The sequence below is a fragment of the Alternaria ventricosa genome, assembly GCF_023758065.1.
Source record: "Alternaria ventricosa strain BMP 2768 chromosome Unknown scaffold_6, whole genome shotgun sequence".
Classification (NCBI taxonomy): domain Eukaryota; kingdom Fungi; phylum Ascomycota; class Dothideomycetes; order Pleosporales; family Pleosporaceae; genus Alternaria; species Alternaria ventricosa.
The window spans coordinates 115,723-133,750 of NW_026055686.1; the positions used below are offsets into that span (position 1 = coordinate 115,723).

The window sequence follows — 18,028 nt, forward strand, 5'->3', positions numbered from 1 at the left end:
GACAGCATCTTCGCATCCAAGACCTTTCGAATGACGAAAACCCGCGAGAATGGGCGCGATGGCGCAAGATGGCCAACGTGGCTGTCATAGCTCTCATGTCTAGTACATACACTCTCGTCGCCTATACATGAGTTATACTAACACTCGTGACAGTCCTCAGCCCCCTCGTATCCTCCATGTTCACGCCCGGCATTGCGCAAATCGCCGAAGATCTCAAATGCAGCACGACTGCCGTTATTGGAACAACAACTGGCTTCGTAGTCATGCTCGGAATCGGTCCCTTGATCCTCGCGCCGCTGTCCGAGACGTTTGGACGGAGGAAGATATACCTCGTGTGCTTCTCCATCTTCACCCTGCTACAAATACCCGCCGCGCTCGCGCCGAACATCGCGTTCCTCATAACGGTACGAAGCATCGCTGGCTTCTTTGGTAGCGTCGGCATAGCGAATGGTGGCGGCACAATCAGCGACATGTTTCTTCCAAGCGAAAGAGCCGGAGTCTTTGGCTGGTACCTGTTGGGCCCGTTGCTTGGACCTACCCTGGGACCGCTGTTTGGTGGTATCATCGTACAGCGGTTGAACTGGCGCTGGGTCTTCTGGATCATGACCATCGTATGCTTCGTCAACACCTTGGCTGGATACTTCTTCCTCCGGGAGACGTATGCGCCTGTCATACTGAATGCGAAGAAGGCGGAATTCGAGTCTCAGAGCAACGAGTGGGATGGCACGAAGTACTCGTACGAGGGCGAAGATACACGGCCGTTGAACGAGAAGCTCACGCAGGCTCTCAAGCGCCCTCCGAAGATCTTTGCGCAGCCTATCGTTGCGGTCATGGCTGTATACCAAGCGCTCATCTTCGGCACAACATACAGCATCTACACGAACATGCAGCCCATCTACCAGGACGACTACGGGTTCTCCACCGAGCAGGTCGGATTGTTGTATCTAGGCCCTGGATCTGGGTTCCTCTTCGCAGTCTGGTTCCTCGTCCCGCGAATCGACACCGTGTACAAGACGCTCTCAGCGAAGAACCACGAGAAGGCGCGACCCGAGTTCCGCCTCCCACTGGCAAACATCGGCTCCGTTTTCATCCCCATGTCGCTCTTTTGGTTCGCTTGGGCAGTGCAGAAGCACACGCACTGGTTTGCATCCATTTCCGCCACCTTCTTCTACGGTATCGGACAGGTCATGATCTTGAACAGCACGCAGAACTACTTCATCGACAGTTTTGAGAAGTATGCAGCCAGTGCGATCGCTGCTGGTACCGTCTTTCGCAGTGTCGTGGGAGGTGTCATCCCGATCTTTGCGCCCATGCTGTTCGAGAAGCTGGGGTATGGTTGGGGCATCAGCACGTTTGCGTTTGTGAGCTTGCTGCTTGCGCCTGCTCCAATCTTGTTCTTTATCTTCGGTGAGAGACTTAGGGAACGCTACCCGGTCGATTTGTAGAACGTTATTAAGTAGGTATCATTTCTGTATTCATGGCGCAACTTTCCGTTCCTGGTCACTTCTAGAAGACTTTCTCTCTATCTCTTGCTTCCAAGTGGTGTTGGACAGACTCGGTCTGTCACCATGTCTACTAATAGAGATGCATGTGAATCATGATTGTGTTTGGACAAAGCAAAGGGCTATGTAGGCGCCTCGGGTCACGATCAGCCTCCCTCTGTCATCACATCTACTAATGGAGTTCATGTGCATGGTGAGTGCGTTTGCATGAAGCGCACCGCGAGGGCGATATAGGCATCTCATAACACGATCAGCCTATGGCTGTGTGCGTTACTCCACTTGTATTCCTAGGCAGTTACATTCACTGCGATCAGGTGGCGAACTTGGCAGTCGCTAGCGCGGGAGCGCTACCTTGAGATATAAAATAGGCCCCTCCCACTCTTCTCTGACCGGTGTAGTGTTCCCATGAAAACTCTGGCTCTACACCAGAAAGTACCCAGACACCGTTCACATCGGGAAACCACCACGGCAGTAGCTTTGCTACATGCCTACGTTCCTTCCCAATGGCATTGCTTGGATCAGCACAACAATGCAGTACCCGAAGGGCCTCTACGCCCCGCCGCGTCCAACCCTTCAATACTTGAACGAGTAAGCCCCTTGAACGCAAGAAACCGGTCCTCGCGCGTTCAAGCGGCTACTACAGGCTATCACTCCGACAACAAGTATGTCGGTGGTCGCTCGTGTCTGTCAACAGCAAGTTCCCGCTCGTCGGAGGCCTAAAACCTTCGTTGGCACAGGCGGGCTGGTCTGCCTGTGCTATGAATGCGACGTTTGCGCCCCGGAGCGCTGCTGTCGTTGTCAGTCTTGGGGAAAGCGGAGCTCGCGGAGGTCTCCCCCGTGCCGCTGGCGGAAACATTGTGCATATAGCTTACGGCCGTCCACGATGCAAGCCCCATATCTGCTGTTGAACAGTGTGTCTATAACACTTGTCCTTCACATCTTTTTCATTGGGTTGATGTCTTTATGGCGTTGCTTGAGGAAGAAGCGCGAATGGATGTGCAGTAAGGGAACGTACCTCTGCAAGTGCCCAGGTTCCGGCGAGTTATGGCACTATGGTGTAGAGCAGTGTCACAATGTTATCCGTTACGTTGGGTTGTAACGTATTCCTTGAATGTATCCTACCACACGGACGAAAACAAATCACTTTTGCGCACGACACGACCAGGTCATTAAACATGGTCTTAGACATTAGACTAGTATCTGATATGTGCTCGTACTACATGTGAAGAAGACAATAAACCTAACCATGCAACGCCGTAGGGTATGCCAAGGAAAGCCCAGAACATAATAGAGATGAGGCATCAACTTTGAAAGGAAAAGAGTTTCCGAAACTGTATCGCTAACATATAATAGCCCGTCCAAAACATTGTAGAGCATGCATCTCAGTGCAATGGATAGATGCTTCTACTCCTCAGCCTCGCTCTTGACCTTGGCCGCAGCCTTGACGAGCTGCTTGAGGCGCTTCTCCATGACAGTGCGTCCGTCGAGCGTGTCCCAGACCTGATGAGGTGCCTTGTTGACAATGTCCCAGCTGACGAGGTTGTCAGTGAGGGTAGTCAGGTCTTTCTGCTTTCGCTCCCACTCAGAGTCCGTCTTGACTTTGATACCACTGGAGACGACGACGAGCGGGGTGTTGGCGCTCTGAATGTTCCTAGCAGACGAGACCTCATTCTTGGTGAGGCTGTCAGCGACAAGGTTCTCCTGGAGCTGCGCCTTGATGTATTTGCCCGATTGGTACGCGTTGCGGCCGTAGACACGGTCTTCACGGGTACGGCCCTTGAAGAGAGCGCCTGCGAGACGGACGGTGCCGATTGGGGAGATGATACCCCAAGCCCAGAGAATGAAACCACGGCCGGGACCACCAATGCGGTGCAGAAGATCCTCGTGGAGAGGGTCGATCATCATAATACCAACGACCTGCTTCAAGTGGCGCGAGCTGAAGATACGAGAGACGATGCTGCCAGTACCCGCAGACACCAGAATATAAGGCCCCTCTTCTCCAGCCTTAGCAAGAGCTTCCGAGAATGCGTCCGCGGACATGCCGGCCGAGTGTGGGGAGGGTGCGTTGTCAGAGAAGGCATAGCCGGGGCGGTCCCAGTAGCAGTAGCGGGAGATGGTGCCATTCTTGTAAGCTGCGTAGGCCCAGTGCTCGAAGTCGTACTCCAATGGCGATTCGCCCGCCTCGAGGAGGATGGTAGGGTCGTTGACGCCGTGGGTCTGGGTGACGTTTCCGACGCAGGCGAGATGCACGGCGTACTTGTCGCCGTCTACAAGAATGCGTTCACCATACATCTTGAGTGTTGCGTCGCGGCCACGCATGCCGAGGGTGCCAGTCATCAAGATGACGATGACGATGAAAATGACGGTAAGAATCGTAGCGACGGTAACAGCAAGCCATTCCTTCAGTGTGCGGCGCGTCTCGGCTCGGCCAGTAAGACGCTCCTCCTCTTCGTGCTTGCCGTATGCGACGACACGATCGGTCAGGATGCACCAAACAGCCATGACGAAAGCCCAGACAACACTTGCGATACCGACCCAGCCTTCCTCGAGTCTGATGCGAGGAATTGCCAAGATAAGGATCATGTCGATAGCTAGGAGTCCAGCGATGATGGCCGTGGTGATGCGCAGACCTCTGGCAGGAGTAACGAAGAAGATGGTTGCGACGAGAAGGTTGCCAAGGGTGAGACATGTGTAGGCGAAGTCGAAGAAGCCGGATCCACGAGTGTGTAGGCCAGGAGGGGAGACGAAGATGGAGACCAGCAGAAGCACCCACCACAAGAAGGTGACTACGAGGAAGAGGATGGTCAGGTATCGCATGGCGCGAACAGTCCATAGGTTGTATGGTGACACCTGCCATCGTTAGATAAATCTTAATAAGAAGCTCAAACAACTTGCAGCTGGGTCATCTGGATCGAGGTATCCATCTGAGTTGGGTGGTGGCCTGGGACGGTCGAGAAGACGGGTCCTCTCGGTGGGCTCTTCGCTTCTTCTCGACGCTCCATTACTTCTGCGCGAGGACCTCGACGCTCCATCGTCGTTGGAGATTGGTGTGGGTTCCTGAGCTGACAGAAGACCCTGGCCGCCATTGTCGTTGTCATTTCCTTTCCACATGCTGGGCATTGCGAGCTCTTGGAGCTACAAACACCTGCGATATGGTAGTTTGAGCGGACGATAACACTTATCGGTGATCTGCAAGGGTTTGTAGAGGTCCCAGGAAAGATTGGAGAAAATTGGAGCTATTTGAAGCTCGTGAAGCTTCCAGGAAGGCGACCGGGGGCGTGGAGGTTTTACTTATGCTTGACGCGCTAAGCCAAAGATCGACCGACGTCATCATCACAGTTCATCCAAGTTCGCGACTAGCGCACATCAGAAGGCTAGATCGTCCCGCGGAAACCCCCAAGCGATCCCTACCACGTACCAACCATCTCCACGGTACCGCCCAGCCTCGTGCCGTATCTCACATCTGTCTAACGCCGCTGCGTCATTGGATTGCGAAACGGGCTTCGCGATGCATCTCTTTTTGCCTCGAACGGCCTCTCGCTAAGACATTGGCCTTTATCCCTGCCATCTATCTGATAGCACCCCGCCTGCGTCGATTCCCCTCACGCCTCCAGGCCACGACATATTGGAACGCTCAAGAGAAGCTAGCGGCCAATCACTGACGGGCGGATCTCCACGCTCACGAAACCCTGATTTTTCGACACGAATACAGCCTCGCCCAAGCCACCATGTCCAGCTTGGCTAGAGAGTTCGCAAAGACTAAACTTTCTTCCCTGCCACCACCGGAGCCCTTGCAGGAGGAGCCTCCCGAGTACGAAGATGACTCGTCTTCGGCATCGTCAATGTCTAGCACCGGTACTGTCAGACCGTCAAATACACTAAGACCCGCCCCCGCAATACATTGGTCCGACTACTACGCCCAGGAGTTCTATCTTGAACAGCGCAGGGATGGGTCAGGGCATGCCAAGTTTCATGTATACCTCACACCGCCGGCGACAGCGAAAGCACCCTTGGTCGTGCTCCACCATGGCGCCGGAAGCTCAGCAATGTCCTTTGCGCTGGCAGCTAAGGAGATTCGCAGGGCCATGCCAGAAATTGGGATCCTAGCTGTCGAAGCACGCGACCACGGAAGTGTAGTATGGAACGCTAGTGGAGAAGTGGACAACGACCTGAGCATTGGGCAGCTCAGTCAAGATTTGGTCGACATGCTGTCGCTGACCAAGAGCAAGATGAATTGGAAAGAGCTCCCACAGATTGTGTTGATAGGACACAGTCTGGGTGGTGCAGTCGTCACCGACGCTGCGAACAAGGGCTTACTAGGAAACAAGCTGCTAGGCTTTGGAGTGCTTGATGTTGTCGAAGGCTCGGCCATGGAAACACTGGCACATATGCACACTTACCTTGCGAGTAGGCCCAAGTCGTTCCCTTCGCTTCCTGCTGCTATCGAGTGGCACATACGATCACGAACGATACGCAACCCCCAGTCGGCGCGAGCAAGCGTACCAAGCCTGCTACTACAGAACTCGGATGGGCGATGGGCATGGCGGACGGAGCTCGCGAGCACAGAGCCATACTGGGAGAACTGGTTCACGGGCATGAGCGGCAAGTTCCTCAGCGGAAAGGGTGCCAAGTTGCTGCTGCTCGCCGGAACAGACAGGCTGGATAAGGAACTGATGATTGGGCAGATGCAAGGTATGTCTATCGCCTTGTCGCTTTTGTATGAGGTATCTAATGTAATACAGGTAAATTTCAACTCCAGGTCTTTCCTGCCGCTGGGCATTTCCTCCACGAAGACCTCCCGGAAAAGACTGCTGAAGTCGTGGTCGAGTTTGTGAAGCGCAACGACCGGAGTGCGCTTGTTCTTCCACCCAAGGTCTCTGACCTCCTTGCACAAGGCAAGAGAGTATAGGGCTATCATCGCGAGTCTTTGCCTCCAACGCGCTCGCCCCAATAGACCTATATTATACATGACATACGATCAGGGTAGGTTGTCCTGCGGAATCGGTCTTCAGACCTGGCACCTCCAGTATGTCGGGTATCGCATGCTGGCCCACACTTGGACCAAGTTCTCCTGCTCCGGCTATCATGGCGAGGCAGGCTCACCTCCATCCGGCGCATCGCCGCCATCATCAGCCTTGGACTTGTGCTTCCGCCTCCTCTTACGAGGTGCTGATTCTTCCCGGTCGCCCCTCTGACTGTCTCCACCGTTGGCCTCAGATGTAGACGGCCGCGACTTCTTGGTAGCACTGGGCTTGGTCGTCTTGTCGTTCTTCGGCTTCTTGACGCTCAGCGGGTTGGGTCCCTTGGGACCCTTGCGCTTCTTCGCCTTGGGCTTTGCGTCTCCCGTAGCCTGATCTCCAATAGATTGATCACCTTGTCCCTCATCTTCTCGTTTCCTCTTCGGGGCCGTGGCCGCATCTGGCTTCCGCTGTCCTTTGAGTCCCAACTTGAACTTTGATTTTTCTTCTCGCTCGCGGTGTTGCTCCGTGACATCAGCCATAGACTCCATGAGCACTATAGACTTGGACAGGTATATGATGGGTACACCGGCGATCTGTCGCATCTTTGCGCGCGTGCTCGGGTCGTTGGCGGCGACGACGTATCGATGCTTGTTTGTCGCATTGTCCTTGGGATCCACCACGGAGCTCAGGCACTCCAGCGTGCTCAGCGGCTTCTGCAAATCTTGATGGTTGCACCGCCGACGTTCGTATTCTTTGGCTTGTAATATGAGGGTTTCGTTCTTGGGTTCAGCAAGGTAGAGGTGTCGCATGTCGCACGTCGTGATCATGGGCTTCACCTGCCCGCCGAGCATCTTCTGGAGTCGCGCGAGGAGGTCGATCTTGCAGGAGTAGGCATCTTCGAGAATTTGTGAATCGAGCAGGACCTGGTAGGGTTCGCGGAAGCCGAAGTTGAGTTCGTATTGGTGGAGCTGCTTTTTGTACGCCTGTGGTGCGATCAGTATACTGCTCGAGGACCTGCAATAAGATTCCCTCTCTTACCTTTGCGCGCTTCAACTTCATGGCGACTGTGTGTTTGGGGGTGGTTGATTGCTCGCGGGGAAAAAAAGTTGGATGCGGCCAAAGTTTGGGCCCAGAGGGCGGAATCTAACGCATGCACCAGCCACACGCGTGCGACGCTAGCCCCGTATGCGACGTCTGCGGCTTGGAGACACCCCCGTTGCTCTCCGCTTTAGTAAATCCGCCTCAGGGCATCCCACGCCTAATTGTACATATTGTACGTACCCGCACATACATTGGAATTGCTTCCTACGGCGGCCCCGGCGCTTCTCCCTGTTGATACGACTGCGAACCTGCCTCTCCATGCGTTTCTCACGGTAGTCCCCACCAGTATGAGCGAGAACCCCGCCGCGGCCCCCAAGAATGAGGGAAATAATGCCGAGACCGCGGAGGTGAAGAAGGAGCCCAATGAAGCGGTTGAATACGATGATTTTGGTCTGCCTATACGGAAGAGGCGGCCGCGGACGCCCGTCGAGGACAGTTCCGACTCGGAAGGGGAGAAGTTTGAGGATGCCGTAGCCTCTACAGCCGCGCGTCCAAAGGAAGACGCGGTGCCAGCACAAGAAAAGGAAGAAGCCAAGGCAGACAGTACTGTGGAGAAGCTTCCCGAGGTCGCATCTGAGGTTACTGTGAAGGAAAGCGATGCGACACCGCAAGTCAATGGGCAGGCGAAGGAGCCCGTGGAGGACACCGACCCCAAGGCACCCGAAGACAAGCCTGTAGAAACGAAGCAAGACACACCCGAACCTACAAAGCCTCCCGAGACCACAGAAACACGCACAAGCACGAGTGCCGCGCCTTCACTTCCCCAACAAACGAGCGTTCCGACCGTATCCGAGTATTCACACCAGCATGCAGTCATACAATCACAAAGAGAAGTCAAGGAGGAGAAGAAGGAAGAGGACGACGGCGAATGGCAGACTATGCCCGCATACGCTCGATACGACATGTACGACGACGACAACAGGCTCATTGCGAAGGAGAACACGGAAGAGCTGGAAGACATGCACGGTTATGCCAACGTCGGAGGCGCCGCCAAAGGATATACCAGAGTCATCATGGACGATGATGCTGACTCGCAAACGAGCATGGACGACAACACCGCCTATCTGTTCAAGGAGAGGAGTACTGCACTAGCCGATGAAGACGAGGAGGGTCGGGATCCGCTCTCGCAAATGCAGGCGACGAAGAACCTCCTTACCGAAGGACAGCGTGTCGCATACGTCGGTCTGGTACGATTGGCCATGGTGGAGATGGAACGCAAGTTCTCCAACTTCGAAACGACCAACAAGAAGATGAAGAAGCTGCTCGAGCTACAGTCAGGAACCACAAAAATGTGGGCACAGAAGATCATGGTCAAGATTTACGGGCACATGGACATCAATGCCTCTGAGCAGATCATGATTGAGCAATTGTCTGAACATGGCGTGGTTCCTGGAGACCTTACACCAGCCCTGATGCAGAATGCTCGAGTAAAGAATCCCGCAGCCGAAGATGCCGAGACGGTAAACGAATCAGACTCTGCCAGACCGTCTATATCGTCGCCGCGCCCCGAATCACCCGCAGAGAAGTCAAAACTGAATAGGGCTTCGACGATGGAGTCGCAAGACGACTTGCAAACACCGCCTCCCCCGCCGTACCAGGAACACCAGGATGACGATTTTGATTATCCAGAAGTTAGGTCGCCATCACAACTTCCCACTAGTAAGAACCTAGATATCGATTTGCGGTGGACCGTCTTGTGCGATCTGTTCTTGGTACTCATCGCCGACTCTGTCTATGATTCACGTTCACGAGAGCTATTTCAGCAAGTTGGGCAATATCTCAGCGTAGACTGGCTAGAAGCTTGTCGCTTCGAAAAGCGTGTCACTGATGCTTTGGAGATGCAGGAACAAGCAGACAAAGAGAACTGGAACGAGGATGAACACATGGTCAGCCGAGCTAAGCGGGCACGCAACAAGCGATTGGCATTCATGGGTCTTGCAACTGTTGGCGGTGGTCTTGTCATTGGATTGTCTGCTGGACTTCTTGCTCCAGTCATTGGTGCCGGTCTCGCTGCGGGCTTTACGACAATTGGCGTGGCAGGTACGAGTAGTTTCCTAGCTGGTGCTGGCGGTGCCGCTATCATTACATCGACTGGCGTAGTCACGGGTAGTACTGTCGGCGTACGAGCCATGAACAGGCGAACAGGTGCTGTCAAGACGTTCGAGTACCGTCCGCTTCACAACAACAAGAGAACGCATCTCATCATTACGTTGGCAGGCTGGATGAACGGAAAGGTTGACGATGTCCGTCTTCCGTACAGTACGGTCGATCCAATCATGGGCGATATATATTCCGTGCTATGGGAACCTGAGATGCTGAGGAGTATGGGTGACACAATCAACATTCTTGCCACCGAAGTGAGTTTTTATATATATGCAAACTGCAAAGGTGCTTACTGACCACAACAGGCTCTCACACAAGGTCTCCAACAAGTCTTGGGAAGTACCGTCCTTACAGCTCTCATGGCCGCCATGACACTTCCCCTGGCTTTGACCAAGCTTTCTTACCTTATCGATAATCCGTGGATCGTTTCGCAAGCACGAGCAGACATGGCTGGACTGATTCTCGCAGACTCACTCATCGATCGCAACCTAGGGACACGACCTGTCACCCTTGTCGGTTTCTCGTTAGGCTCAAGAGTCATTTTCTCGTGTCTGAAAGAACTTGCGAATCGAGGGGCGTTTGGTATTGTGCAGAACGTCTATATGTTTGGTACACCGGCAGTAGCCAAGCATGATGAGTACATCAGGGCAAGATCTGTCGTACCGGGAAGGTTTGTCAATGGGTATGCTACCAATGACTGGATCTTGGGTATGTCGCACATCTTTCTTCTACTCGTTGTCAGCTGCTAACAGGTTGTCTAGGCTACCTTTTCCGTGCTACCAGTGGTGGTGTAATGCGCGTAGCTGGTCTCGCGCCTGTCCAGATCCCAACCATCGAGAACGTTAACGTGACCGAGTTGGTCCCCGGCCATATGGCCTACCGTGCCGCCATGCCCAAGCTACTCCGCGAGGTTGGCTGGCTAGTTGAATCCGACGAATTCGCCGAGATTGAAGACCCAGACCCCGAGAACCACGAAATCCGCCAGCGTGAGCTTATCAACGAGATCGAAGAAGCGCGAAAGGACCTGGAGAAGAAGGCACAAGAGAAGGAGAAGAAAGGCGGCAAACTCAGCTGGTGGAAGAAGAAAAAGGCCGACAAGAAAGACTGGGAAGTCTACGACGAACACTCCACTGCCGCTCCGCCCGGCCACCGGAAGCTAGACGTAGACCAAGACCCAGCGAAACTCGCAGAGAACCAGGTCATGTTCGACATCGACGCAATCAGAAAGGAAGTCGCAACTCTAGCCGCCGAAAGCAAAGAATACAACGCCGAAGCCGAGTTCGAGATTAAAGAGATCAAGAGCACGCTACCACCCATGAAGATCGACATCGCAACCGTATCCCCATCCCAGACAACAAGTCCGTACTCGACGCTTAGAGAAACGAAAAGCTACAACGACAGTCTAGGCATACCAAGTGCAGATGCCAAGAAACTTTCTTCTCCGTCCAACGGCCACTACGACGAATACGACGAATTCGATGACCCCGGCGCGGGTCAAATGGAAATGACATTCGACACCTCGTTCCGCGACCCCCCTTCCTCCGCTACAGCACCTAACAAATACCCCCTCCCCGCATCACCCTTACCCCTACAACCAAGTCGCTCTGGTACATCCTCGCCCTGGGACTCGGGCACACCCAGTAAAAACAACTCTGGTACTGCTCAGCCTTGGAGTGCAGGTCCTGGTCAGCCGTCTTGGGACGATGCTGCGGGCCCTGCTGAACGTCCCCCGTTGCGCTCGGCGAAGACGGAATCACATGCCAGTAGTTTGGGTCCCACGCAGTCTACTGGTGATCTGGGACATAATGCTTGGGCTGATGAGTTCGAAGATGATTTTGGGCAGGAGAAGGAGGTTAAGATGAGTTTTATGTGATGGGAGGGGAGGGGCGGGGTATCCCTTTCCCTAAATGTGGCGTCTTGAGGCTGGTTCATGTTGTTTCCCGTTTGGCTGGTTTTTTTTTCGCGCCTTGTTGCATATTTCAGCGCGCATTATGGAGTTTGAATGTCGTTATGTAGTCAGTAGTAGGCGTTTGTATTACGTGCGTTGGGTTGGGAGATGTTGTTTGGCGTAGGCATTGGGTGGGTATGCGATTGGGTAGTCGTTTCTTGCTCATTGCTTGCGTAGGTGCCATAGATAGTAGATAATATCAATAAGAACATATACCATGTATTCTGAACATTTGGCACAAGTTTAGACAATTCATGTGTCATTAATCGTAACCTACTAAAAACTACTCGTATATCGTACACGGCTCCTGTCGAGCCCCCATATGCGGTGCAAACTATGATATACCACGAATGTACGTCATCAGAGAGAAAAACAATGACGCTCAATATGCGTCAGTATGCCATGCGTATGTATACAATTTCGAAAAGTCGCTTAAAACGGAATGGGTATCAAGCCGTTGCGTGTGCGTGCGGAACCTCAGAGAAACGCTTGGAGCGTGGAAAGAGCGAGATCCCCTAGATCTCAGCTTCTTGCTTGCGACGACGGATGCTACCGAGACGCCTCTTGATTGCGCCGCCGACGCTCCTTCCAGTGGTGTTGCTGCGGCCGATGCCGGAAGCTTCAGCGTCGGTAGCGACGGAGGGGACAATACCGGGTGCTTCGGCATGGCCAACGCTGCGAGTGCGAGAGCTGCGGGTAGTCATCTCTGTGCCGCTGTCGCCGAAGCGCTTGTGGTCCTTCAGGGCCTTCTCGATGGAGTAGGAAGGTTCGCCCTTGCCCTTAAGATCGTCTGGGTGGTATTCCTGCGATGTGTTAGCGAAGTTCAGCTTAGGAATGGTTGGGGAACATACAACACCAGGCCAGCGACGGTAGTCAGCTCCAGGCTCTCGCATCAGGTCAGCACCCTCTTCATAATTGAGTACTCTTCCGAAACGATCAGCCATGCCAGGTGGTACGATGGCGACTCCCTCCAAGGGACGATGCCTCTGTACAGAGTCGACGATGTTCTCCCGTGGAGTAGCCCTCAAAGCCTCCTCGTTCGAGTCCTTGACCGCCGCGAGGGGACTGTATTTCTCGACGCGGTTGCGAGCGAGACTGGCAGCGTCGTACGGGCCCTCATGGTGGTACCGACCGAAAGGTGCCTTGTCGAGACGATCGATGACGTCGGCGCCTTGGAAGTTCTTTTTCCTAAGATGGGGAGCACGGTGAGCAACTTTCTCATCATGACGCAATTGGTCAAGAGGCCTATGTGACTTGTCACCAGGATAGCGCTCTCTCAAGGAGCCTGAGCGGTCGCGCGTAACTCCGCTCTTCTTCATGGATGCAGGGGCATTTTCGCTGGATCGTCGGGGCCGGCTTCCGTTCATGGGTCCGAAGATTTCCGCGCGGTGGTTGTCGGAGAAATGGGCACGTCTGGGGCTGGCAGAGGCAGGAGGGGATGGGTAATCATACCTCCTACTCTGCGGTGTAGTCTGCCCAACCTGCGATACTGATGCCGAAGCGCCCTTTGCCTCGGATGAAGCCCTGGAACGGCGGAACGGGTTGGTCTCGACGGAACTGCCGGTGTTTTGCACACTGACGGTTGGGTGGCCTTTGGCGTCTCCAGCGGATCCGGGCGGTGTGATGGGAGCTGCGGGAGCATATGTGGAGCGAAAGTGGCTGTTGAGGCCAGTCTCATCGCTTGGGTCTGGTTCGATCAGAGGATCGATCAACGCATGATGGGCCTGCTAAGTCAGCTTCAATGTCTAACGATGATTTATTGCGCTGAACTGCTTTGAGACGGGCTTAGTGAGGCATGCCGGCGCACATGGGAGGCACAGTAGATTGTCCAATCATGTGCCCGGAGCGAACGAAAGATAAATACTTACTGCGTCCATTGCCATGATGGTAGGTTTGTATGCTAGTGTTTGATAGTTGGCGAACTTGGGAAGGTTGAGTAGTTGTAGTGTTGGAGATTAGTGGTCAGACGAGTGTCAGGTGCTAGATGGATACGAGAGGAAAGAACAGGTGACGGGAGGGAGAGCGAACTACATAAAGGCCTGACTTGGCAGGTACCGTGGACGCGTACATCATCGGTTCGCAGTCGCGGCCCTGCGTCAGATTTCTTCTTGTCCGCTCTTGGTGGAAAGAGCGGCCCAATCGCTGCCATACGTCATGCGGATGCGCTAGGCTGCAAGTGGGTCCGCCGCTTGGTCCTCTCCACGAGTGACGACAGCTACGATGATCCCTCACCATCACGATCCAGCCCGCCATGTCGCTGGTCGATTATCCAGATTCCGCCTCGGATGATGATGATAAGAGCCTCGATGCCTCTGCCCAGACGGCACAATCTGCCGCCAAACCTACATCGAAGCGCAAGCACTGCGCCTCTGGGGATGCCCTGCCACCGCTTCCGCCAGCCTTTCACGACCTCTACGCGACAAATGCGCGCGTCAGCACTAGCGACAACCCAAGCCTACACGGTGGACGAAAACGGGCTGTACCTCACGTCGAGGGCAAGTGGCCTAGTCATGTTTACTTAGAGTGTAAGGATACCCAGAAATATTCACCACCAATATGGACAACAAACTAACGCGTTCGAGGGATACCTACACAGCCTGAGTCTGATGCTCTACACAGCCTACTGCAGCATGTGAGAGATACTATTGATCTTGAAAATGCCAAGCGAACGAAGAAACTGCCCGTACCAGAGATCATACCATCTCTTCAATCAGAACTGGGTGCGTCGCTACCTCTTCATGTCTCCTTGTCGCGCACCTTGCAGATCAACACCGACAGCAGAGAGCCTTTTCTGGAATCATTAAGTGTTGCTGTGCGGCGATCCGCAGTGCGCGCTTTCAATTTTGAGTTTCAGAACTTGAAGTGGGTGTCCAACTTCGAGCGCAATCGATGGTTTCTAGTCCTTGGCATTAAGAAGTCCGCGCTCAACGAACTTAACCGCCTGCTGCAAGCATGCAACGACGCGACCCAATACAGCGGTCATCCAGGTCTGTATACAGGCGGAGTGGGAGACGGTCCGAAGGAGAGCCATGACTCCAACGACGGTCCGAAGCGGAGGAAGGTCGACAAGAATGAGCCTCAAAGCCATGATTATTCGCAATATTTCCACGTCAGCATCGCTTGGAACCTGGCTGAGCCTGACCCTGAGTGGGTTGCTCTGGTCCAAGATATCGACACCAGTAAGTTCGTTCAGGCGCCTGAGGCTGCTTTTGATGCCGTCAAAGTAAGGATTGGAAACACAGTCCATAATATTGCCCTGGCTAGCAAGAGAGCCGGTCTGGGGAGGGTCGGAGGAGGGCTGGGTTTGGCATGATCATCGCATTGCGATGACGTGCCGGGTTCTGGATTCGCAAGCTGGCCAGGGTCTTATCTCCTGTTGGGTATCAGGAATTATGGACCCGGCAGCACGTTCCAACAACAACACGGCACACACGAACAGATTTCTCACGTGCGCACAACTCTGAGCACGGAGGTCTTTAATCAAGAACCCGGCCCATTTGGCGACTGGATCTTGGATGCGATGTAGGAATTCACTTTGGATCGTAGAATACTTTTAGACTGACGTAGGCAATTGCGGATAGCGATCGCGCAGTACAAGAAAAAGCAACTCGATCAGATCCCAACCCATGGAGCTCATACCAGTTCTCTTCGAAGAAGAAGAAGAAGAACAATGGCATCATGTGATTGCTCCTTTCGCATCTCGTTCCAACGGCTTGCGGCCCCAGGCACAGCATTCACCGAACATCACTTGGCTCAAAGCTTGACGCAGATAAGGCGCGTTGCGACATGTAACCTTATTTGCTCTCAGTAAGCACTAAATTGGCTGGACTCACGCGACTGTCGAGCCACGTTGATCTCGAACGACCCTCATGCACATGTGAGTTATGCATTTCCAGGCCCTCTGGAACAGCCCATCAATTGATGGCGAAGGCAATGGCATCTCGAAGGTCATTCCTAGTCTCTGCATTCATGTCTGTGGCGGCTGGCTTTCGAGGCGCAAACTTTCGGCACCTCGTGCAGTTTCGGGCCCGACGCGTCAAACTCGCGCTGTGCACACATTCGCGACCCGAGAGCCCGCGCGAGGACGAGACACGTGACACTTGAACTAGGCAGCACAACAGGTGTAGACGTATATATCGCGAGGTTTGAAGGTGTGATATCAGTTATATTGGATTTTGATTCACGAAGCTCCAGTTGTACTACTACCCGCTTTGCTTACGCCCGAAATTTACAACTTGAAGAACTTGTCGTCGCCAGAGAACCGCGAACATCTTCCCAAGTCCATCAAGACACCAATCAGCGACTTGCAACCCCCTTGAAAAGCCATGGGATCAATCATGAAACCCTCTCAACCCAAGATTGGCCTAGTTGGCGCTGGCCCTGCCTCTCTAACCCTCGCCAACATCCTTCAGAAGCACTCCATCCCCTTCATCATCTTCGAGTCCGCGTCAGAACTCCGCACGCAAGGCGGCTCCCTGGACCTCCACCCAGAATCCGGTCAGCTCGCCATCAAAGAAGCAGGGCTTTGGGAACCGTTCGCCAAACATGCACGTCCAGAGAGCGACTGCATGAAGGTTGTGACTTTGGACGGAGAGGTACTCTGGGATGAGAATGGCGCTGACAAGCAAGACATCAAAGAAGATGAGAAGTTTGAGGGAAGGCCTGAGATCGATCGAATGGCGTTGGCGACGCTGATGTTCGAGAACCTGAAGGAGGGGTCCGTACAATTCGACAAGAAGTTGAAAGAAGTTGTGCCCTCTGCTGAAGGAAAGGGGAAATACGATCTGCACTTCTCAGACGACACGAAAGAGTCCGGATTCGATCTTGTTGTCGGGGGAGATGGCGCATGGTCCAAGGTTCGCAAACTTCTCACCGACCAAATGCCACAGTACTCAGGTATAGCTTCTATCGCAGTGAGCTGCAAAGACATTAAGGCCGATCCCTGGCTGCTTGACTACGTCGGCTCGGGCTCGATGTTCGCTTTTGGGGAGGGTTGCGCGGTGCAGTCCCAACGGCAAGGTGACGGTAGCCTAGGGACATACGCCAGCGTGCATGCACCAGAGGATTTTCTGCGGACGTGTGGCATCGATTGGGACAACAAAGCGACGGCGCGCAACACTTTTGTCGACCGCTACCTCTCTCATATCCACGATGACCTCAAGCGTGTTATCATGTCCTCTGATGAAGACAGTCTCATTCCTCGCAATCTGTACGAGCTGCCGGTTGGATTCCGCTGGCCATCTCGCCCAGGCGTTACCCTTATCGGCGACGCTGCGCATGTCTTCACGCCGTTTGCTGGACTAGGAGTTAACACGGGCATGAAAGACGCACTGGTATTGGGGAGGGAGATTGTCAAAGTGTGCCGTGGAGAGAAATCTCTGGATGCTGCTGTGAAGGAGTACGAAGAGGAAATGTTTCCACGGTCCACAAAGGCGGCAGTCAAAACGGTAAAGGGGAAAGAGGGGCATTTCAGTCGAGATGGAGCTAAGCATTTTGCCGATATGATCAAATCGAAGTACTACAGGCAGGATGAGGTCGTTGCGAAGTAGGGAGGTGGGAGTCCAGACTCTGGGGTGGATCAGAAGACTGGGTCGTAGTGATGTTCTCGAAGTAGCCCTGGAGGAATTGGATCTACATTGCGGTATTTCATGGCATAAGAATACATACTCGACTCACTACAGTTCTCAAGTTGTATGCAACCCTTAAGTGTATAATGTGACCATCCTTGGGGTGTAAGTTTAGGACCGGAGGAAGCCGTAGGAAGACCAACGATGCGACAAATGCTGGAACTTGCATGCTACATGTTGTAGCTTGAATGGTCGCTGGTTGGCGGAAGAGTACCTATAGCTATAGGACAGAAGGGCTGTCAGCGCGGGTACAGAGTGGTCGCCTGACTTCTTGTTCAATCGCTCGGCACCGAGTTATGTAGCCAATGCCGACCAGGCACCCAAGGCTCTCAGCGCTTGGTACAACTGACTACGCGCCATTGTAATTGCGATGGATCGCCGCTCGTAAAGTTGACATACACACCGTATTCATGCGGACGAAAAAATCCACTTAGCCCATCTATGTTTAGCAGCTCGCGGGTGTCTGTCTGCCGAAGAACGCGGTATCGTCAAGCGGAGAGTTTAGTGATGTCCATCAATAGCGGTGGGCGCGGTAATAAGGCGCCGGCCGCTCTTGAGTCGTGAGAGAAAAGGGGCACGCACCAACATCCAGCACCGCCTGAACATCCACCCCAACCCTTCGATGCGTCTTTCGGCCAATTAAAGAACGCCCGGTAGGTAGAACCCTGCACAAGTCGTTCTGTACCTGCATGGTGGCGCAAGCTGTGCCCTTGCTCTACTACGAGCTGCACAAAGATTAGCCGTTCGCGATTGCTACTTGTGATTGCTGATATGCGCGTTGCCGTG

At 53.8% G+C, this 18,028-nt stretch overlaps 8 protein-coding genes across 8 annotated transcripts; 5 read left to right on the plus strand and 3 right to left on the minus strand.

The window, feature by feature from the left end:
• Positions 1 to 68: 68 nt before the first annotated feature.
• J4E93_004115 (uncharacterized protein) lies at positions 69 to 1,445 on the plus strand (the record flags this gene model as incomplete). Its single annotated transcript, XM_049342044.1, has 2 exons — positions 69 to 102; positions 154 to 1,445. The coding sequence occupies 2 exons, from the start codon at positions 69 to 71 to the stop codon at positions 1,443 to 1,445; spliced, it is 1,326 nt and encodes a 441-aa protein (XP_049200196.1).
• Positions 1,446 to 2,906: 1,461 nt separating this feature from the next.
• Positions 2,907 to 4,613, minus strand: J4E93_004116 (uncharacterized protein; the record flags this gene model as incomplete). The annotated part of the gene is made up of 2 exons (XM_049342045.1): positions 2,907 to 4,352; positions 4,398 to 4,613. 2 exons carry the CDS (start codon positions 4,611 to 4,613, stop codon positions 2,907 to 2,909), a joined length of 1,662 nt encoding a protein of 553 aa, XP_049200197.1.
• Positions 4,614 to 5,230: 617 nt separating this feature from the next.
• J4E93_004117 (uncharacterized protein) lies at positions 5,231 to 6,411 on the plus strand (the record flags this gene model as incomplete). The annotated part of the gene is made up of 2 exons (XM_049342046.1): positions 5,231 to 6,194; positions 6,245 to 6,411. The coding sequence occupies 2 exons, from the start codon at positions 5,231 to 5,233 to the stop codon at positions 6,409 to 6,411; spliced, it is 1,131 nt and encodes a 376-aa protein (XP_049200198.1).
• A 174-nt stretch (positions 6,412 to 6,585) lies between these two features.
• On the minus strand, positions 6,586 to 7,522 carry J4E93_004118 (uncharacterized protein; the record flags this gene model as incomplete). Its single annotated transcript, XM_049342047.1, has 2 exons — positions 6,586 to 7,446; positions 7,502 to 7,522. 2 exons carry the CDS (start codon positions 7,520 to 7,522, stop codon positions 6,586 to 6,588), a joined length of 882 nt encoding a protein of 293 aa, XP_049200199.1.
• Positions 7,523 to 7,851: 329 nt separating this feature from the next.
• J4E93_004119 (uncharacterized protein) lies at positions 7,852 to 11,540 on the plus strand (the record flags this gene model as incomplete). The annotated part of the gene is made up of 3 exons (XM_049342048.1): positions 7,852 to 9,921; positions 9,973 to 10,375; positions 10,429 to 11,540. The coding sequence occupies 3 exons, from the start codon at positions 7,852 to 7,854 to the stop codon at positions 11,538 to 11,540; spliced, it is 3,585 nt and encodes a 1,194-aa protein (XP_049200200.1).
• A 590-nt stretch (positions 11,541 to 12,130) lies between these two features.
• Positions 12,131 to 13,498, minus strand: J4E93_004120 (uncharacterized protein; the record flags this gene model as incomplete). Its single annotated transcript, XM_049342049.1, has 3 exons — positions 12,131 to 12,418; positions 12,467 to 13,339; positions 13,484 to 13,498. 3 exons carry the CDS (start codon positions 13,496 to 13,498, stop codon positions 12,131 to 12,133), a joined length of 1,176 nt encoding a protein of 391 aa, XP_049200201.1.
• A 368-nt stretch (positions 13,499 to 13,866) lies between these two features.
• On the plus strand, positions 13,867 to 14,928 carry J4E93_004121 (uncharacterized protein; the record flags this gene model as incomplete). The annotated part of the gene is made up of 2 exons (XM_049342050.1): positions 13,867 to 14,140; positions 14,198 to 14,928. 2 exons carry the CDS (start codon positions 13,867 to 13,869, stop codon positions 14,926 to 14,928), a joined length of 1,005 nt encoding a protein of 334 aa, XP_049200202.1.
• Positions 14,929 to 15,952: 1,024 nt separating this feature from the next.
• Positions 15,953 to 17,164, plus strand: J4E93_004122 (uncharacterized protein; the record flags this gene model as incomplete). Its single annotated transcript, XM_049342051.1, has 1 exon — positions 15,953 to 17,164. One exon carries the CDS (start codon positions 15,953 to 15,955, stop codon positions 17,162 to 17,164), a length of 1,212 nt encoding a protein of 403 aa, XP_049200203.1.
• Between the last annotated feature and the right edge of the window lie 864 nt (positions 17,165 to 18,028).